General features: G+C 27.9%; 1 protein-coding gene across 1 annotated transcript in view; it reads right to left on the bottom strand.

Moving 5' to 3' along the window:
- The window catches only part of LOC107639006 (beta-D-xylosidase 1), an 8,059-nt gene extending 5,572 nt beyond the window's left edge, over positions 1-2,487 (bottom strand). Inside the window, exon 1 of the mRNA XM_016342412.2 lies at positions 1,808-2,487. Within this exon, the coding sequence (XP_016197898.1) occupies positions 1,808-2,422 (615 nt within the window). The 5' untranslated portion in view covers positions 2,423-2,487. The remainder of the gene's footprint in view (positions 1-1,807) is intronic.

Raw genomic sequence — 5,959 nt, 5'->3', positions numbered from 1 at the left:
CTCAAGGTTTTGCCACTTGAATGTAGAGGCGGTGTTGATGGGCAACACATCAAACACCTTGTGTTTGGTCAGTTTTCACCAAACAATAATTAATTACACAAGATTAAGAAAAAATCAAGAGGTGGTTGGATTTTATGTTTCACTAAGCAACATCCAACAACATGCAAAAATAATACTATAACAATCCTTGAGGAGGAGACTTTTTTGTGTATTGCATGCTTCATCAAGGAATTAGACGGGTCTCTATTAATTGTCACCGAAATCTTTATTAATTATTGATTATCCAATCTCAACATACACGTACATGTTTAACTTGTTAAATTAATTAGATACGTCAAAGGGTACTATATATTATATAAATTAAACTTAACCAAGCTAAGGGAAGATAAATAATAATAATAACAAAGGATAACCATACCAAAGTCCATTTAATTAATTAACCATCACAAACATGTTGCTTTCGTTTGTTTAATGAAATAATGGCGTAATGGGACTTCTTTTATAGAAACTGGTTGGTGACAAATTGAGTTGATGAATTTTCAACATCAACTCCCGTTTTCTTTAGCATATAAACTAAATATAAATTAGAATTTAATGTTGATATATTATCAATGTAAAATAGTTTTATACGTATATCTAATTACGTAACGTCACATCAATAAAAATAACTAGCTTTTATATTAACTACGTGAATAATTATTTAAAAAAATAATATAATTATATGATTGTATAAAACATTTTACACAAAATTAAACCTATAAATTATTATAAAGTGACGCGACTTGTCAGATTTTATATCATCTTCAAATGCATGCAAGGCACATGGGACACTGTTTGTTTCCATGTAGGAGCTGCGAGTAGCCGAGTAACACCATAATTTGATTAAATAACAAATATATTTTAACCCTTTTTATTTTATTTATTTATTTTTATATATACATTTGTCTTATTCTATCTGATGACAATTTTTATTTTCTAATAAACTAAAAAAAGGGGTTAGAATCAGCAAATGAAAATGAATGGTCTTTTGGCTCACACATATGATAGGACAGCAAAAACATATATATAACGGGTAGTTATAAATAGTTTGTATATGATTTATGAAAACAATTTTATTTTGTCGTCGTCGTATATCTATGTTTTGGTAATTATAATTGAAAAAGCTAAGAAAGCACTTGAGCCCTATTTATAGATAGATACCTTTTCAATTTTATTGAGGACTTGTAACTTGATTAGATTGGTAGAGAGTGAAAACTACAGCTTATTTTAAAGATTAAGGAACATTTTTTAAAATTCATGAAAATAATTATGCCCCGTGATTTTATAAATAATGAAATAATTATGTATAAATTAAACTATACACTAAAACTAATGATTTAATTATGGAAAATAAGTATCATTTGTTATTAAAGGCAGTGGTCCCAAAATAATTAATTTCTTATATCCAAGGGTAACTTATGGAAGAGAAATATGATAAGTGTACTTTATACTTCCACAAAAGCAATTGACCCTTTTGGCTACTGTCTGTATTCGAAGCCAATAATATGTTATGTTATCATACATATACTTTAGAGTTTAGATGCTTGTATGGAAAAATTATTAATTTAATCATAATTGGCCGAAAAGGAGAACCAATCAATGAATGAACAGCCTAACTGATGGATGAAAGGAAAAGTTGAGTGTATATATTTTATGAATATGGATAAAGTATTGCATCCAATTAGTGAGTTGTGTTGTTTAACTGTTGAGAAAATGATGCATGGAGTAATGAAACGGCTACAGATGGAGAACGATGAAAAAATCTTACCCGTCCGATTTCAAGCCATAGAGACTGGTTGAAAGAAGCAGCGGTTGTGATGACCTGAGGGAAGCTAGTGGCACCAGGGAAGGGCCCACCGAACTTAGTCCCTGGGCCCACATTAGAAACACCGTGTAAGGCCTCCGACCACCACTCATAGCCCTGAATCCCAAGCCTTGGAACCGCTATGGCGTTATTAACCACCAGCCTTATCTTCTCCGCCAATGTGAGCCTCCCTATGAGGTCCTGCACCCTCACGTGGATTGGCACGTGCGTCCAACAGAATCTGAACGTCTTCGTTAAACCGTTTTTCGGGTCACATGCAAACGGCACCCTCCCTCCTTCCGCAATTGCCACGCCCCCACTACTTATCGTTATTGTTACCACAATAACTGACACGATAACCGATGCTAACAAACTCTTGTTACCGTTGTAACAATAATTAGAACAAGAAGGGGAAGAAGCCATGTTTGAATGATGAGTAAGTGAGAAGTGATGAATGAGGTGTGTCTTTGTGTGTTGTTGTGTATATATAGTGTGGTCATGGTGGTGGGAGTTGCGTATTTTAAAGGGTTTGAACTTTGAAGCTTTTTCATATCTTGATTGGGTTTCCACGTCGATCATCAAAATAATTGAAAATGAAAATCCAATTATTTGGATAAAATCATTCTAACATCCATCAACCTTATAATTAACACTTAACTGATTAATTGTATTACTATTTATTAAGAGTAGTGAGTGAGTGAGTGTGACTCGGAGTAACACGTAGTTGGACTCAGTGGGTATGGTAGTGGTGGTGAATAGTGACCTACCAGTTGGCTTAAGCATATGGTAGATGCTAAAATTAAATGAATAAATCAAGTTATATGCCATAACTTAGGAAGATTGACGTATATAGAATCGTACAAAATAACAACGGAAAAGGGGGATGTCTCTATTACTCTATATATATTAATGTTAATTTAATATAATTTTGAGTTAATTTATTTTTAACTTTTTTTTTTTCTGTTCCGAGAAGAGTGGGTCACGGACGGGAGAATCTCTCGTTTTCTTTCACTTTGTAGTTTGTACCGCGCGCTAATAGGCTTTCTATCCTACGGTGCATTTTTTTTCTTTTTCTTTCTGAAACAGGGTGCTTAAAAAATAATTAATTAACAAAAATTTGTATATATAATTAATCAAAATTTATCTTTTTCATATTATTCTATTTGTTGGTCAAAAATAAATAATAGAATCAATTTTAAAAACTGTACATCTAAGGTTAAAAATTACATATCTAAAATTGGTGTTAGCATTATTAACTAATTTTTATTATTTCTTCCAAATTTATCTTTTTGTTTATATGTCACATACACGAGTACATGATTATTCTACCTCCACATCTAGGTCTTTGTAATTATTTTATAATGGAAATATACATTTATTTTAAAGAAATAATAGACATTTAATAAAAAATGTTATTTGCACGTTTTAATGGCCTAATTAAAAATATTATTTGCACGTTAAAATTAACTATTAAAATTAGTCATTATATATTTGTGTATAAATATATGTATTATTTAATTTATTATGTAATATAAAAAATTTTGAATGAAAAATTTTAATGCAACTTTTTTTAGGGATAATGTTTGTCTACAAATGAAAGCATCATTTTAATTTGTGTTACAATAAGCTAAGGTGCATTGACATTGGGAAAATTACAGAAGTCAACATACAAATTTGACGGTTTGTGAAGGGTGTTTTTCTCTCTCCCCACCAAATACAATGACTGCTTCATTCAAAACCTCTGTTTCTGGTTGGGTGTTTACAACAACAAAATTCAAAGGCATTTTTTTCATCCCCGTGATGATGTTACTGCTTCTGACTAATAAAAACTTGTAAGAGAAAAAAAAAGATCAAAATCCCGTGACCCCATTTGCCCATAGAAGAATAATACGTACCCTGTTTTGTCCCTTTTTACCGAGCTATATTCACATCTTTCCACCCGTTTGCAACTACTTCAATTCTTTATTATAATATCTACAACGTAACACCCTTCTTTAATACTTTTTGTTTTGAATAAACTCCGGAATTAATCTCAAAGAATTCTAGATTATACAATTTGGTTCTCAATAATCTTTTATTTTCAAATTTTTTTTGAAAAATCCTTTTCATTAGATAATTTGATTTTTCTGTCATTTTATAAGGAAATTAATTTATTTTATAGTGTATTTTCTTATCTGATTGTTTTATAATAAACATTTTGTTAAAATTTTATTTGTCTAATAAGTATATTAAAAATTTGATTAAAAGTGACCAAATTAAAAGACAAAAATTCTGTCTAAAAAGAGTAATTATGAAAGAAGTCTAAAAAATAAAAATTTGTTAGTATCAAAATGTTGGATCTAAAATATTTTGGAGACTCTTTTGTTTTCTATATATCAATTTTGAGTACATTTTTCATGTGATGGAATTTTTAAGCCATTCATGTATATTTTTTGCATTATTTATTTATTTATTTATTTTTTTGAGATTTTGTGAGAGAAAAAAATGTTTTTTTTTTTTATTTCTTTTACTGTTTTTACCTTTTTCATATAATTTTGAAAATAAACAACATTAAAAATAAAAAAATGCAAACTAAAACAAACCATTATAGTCATTTATAAGAGAGCTTATATATAAATTAAAATTTATTAAAAAAAAAGTATATATTTATCGTTAAATAATCCGGGTTTCTTTTATTTTGTTCTTACGTAAAATTAAATTTCATATCATATCAGATAAAATAGCTAGAATGATCTTAAGCACGTATTCTCCATATTTTTTAAAAAATTCAAACAATATTTGTTCTGATTAAATATAAAATTATTTGTGTACCCTGTCATTTCAGTTCATCTAATCTCACCTGAAACCAATGAGCTTTCTAAGAATTCTCATTATTCTTCGCTCTTCTATTATTATAAACACAATAATTTAACCTCATTTCAACTATGTTATATTCAACATTATTTCCTAATTAGTCCTTACTTACCCCCAAAGAATAATATAATCAGATAGCATTAGTTATAATATGTTGTCATATATATGCATGCATGTAAAAAATTCTACGCCAACTTGTATACATATACATGATTGTATAAGGGGCTAGGTACACAAATGGTATTCATCTAGGCATATATTTATAATTTCGAGTGCAATTAAGAATTATTGAGATCGAACATATATAATAGAAAATAATCATCCTAGCTGTATAAAATTAAAATACGTATTTGCTTGTTATAAAAAATGTATTATACAACTGTAAATAAATTTGATTGTTTTTGTTTAATGTTCGATTATATTATTATGACAATTTTAATTATTTGATGAGAAAAATATTTAATTATAAACCAATATATATAAATAAATATAATAACTGATTTGATAGTTAATTTTTAGTCATATTTTTTAATAAAATAATTAAAAATTTTGACTCATTTTTTTAATTATCTTTTTAATTTTTAAATAAATTTTTTCTTGAAATTTTTATTTTTTAATGGTTTCAAAATATAATATTATTTATTTATTTATTTAAATATTGAAAGAATAATTAAGAGAATAAATTAAAACTCTCAATCATCAGTCTAAAAATGAATCATGTCATTGACTAAAAGATTAAAAAATGAAAATAAAAATTGGTGCTAACTTCCTATCATGATCATTTCATTCCCTTTTTTTTTTCTGTAAAAGAAAAAACAAGAAAATGGAGGAGGAAGTGAGGTTCCTCTCCAATAGTAAATTATGTGTGTGTGATGGGCTACCAACTGGTTTTAGAGTATGGGCATGTACATGCATGTGAGGTCCACAATAGCAAGATTCCCAGCCACATGCTAAATATACCACTATGTCAACACAATTTTTAAATATTTAATTAGATGGTGGTGTTGGAATTTTAGGCTCTTTAATTTCAATACCATCTATCTATCTTGAATTATGAAAAAATAGACGTGAGAGCACAAAAGCATGTCTGAATTTTTTGGTAATTGTACTTCTTTGATCTTTATTTTCAATTAAAATAATCTATCAAATTTTTATTTTAGATTAAATAATAACCTTTTGATTAGATAAAGATTGTAAGATGATTTTAATATATTGAGGATTAAAATTTTGAAATTCTATTTATATTTGGCTATTAATTTCTAT

The sequence above is a fragment of the Arachis ipaensis genome, chromosome B04, assembly GCF_000816755.2.
Source record: "Arachis ipaensis cultivar K30076 chromosome B04, Araip1.1, whole genome shotgun sequence".
NCBI lineage: Eukaryota > Viridiplantae > Streptophyta > Magnoliopsida > Fabales > Fabaceae > Arachis > Arachis ipaensis.
The sequence above is the reverse complement of the archived record's forward strand: the minus strand, read 5'-3'. Positions and strand labels throughout refer to the sequence as shown.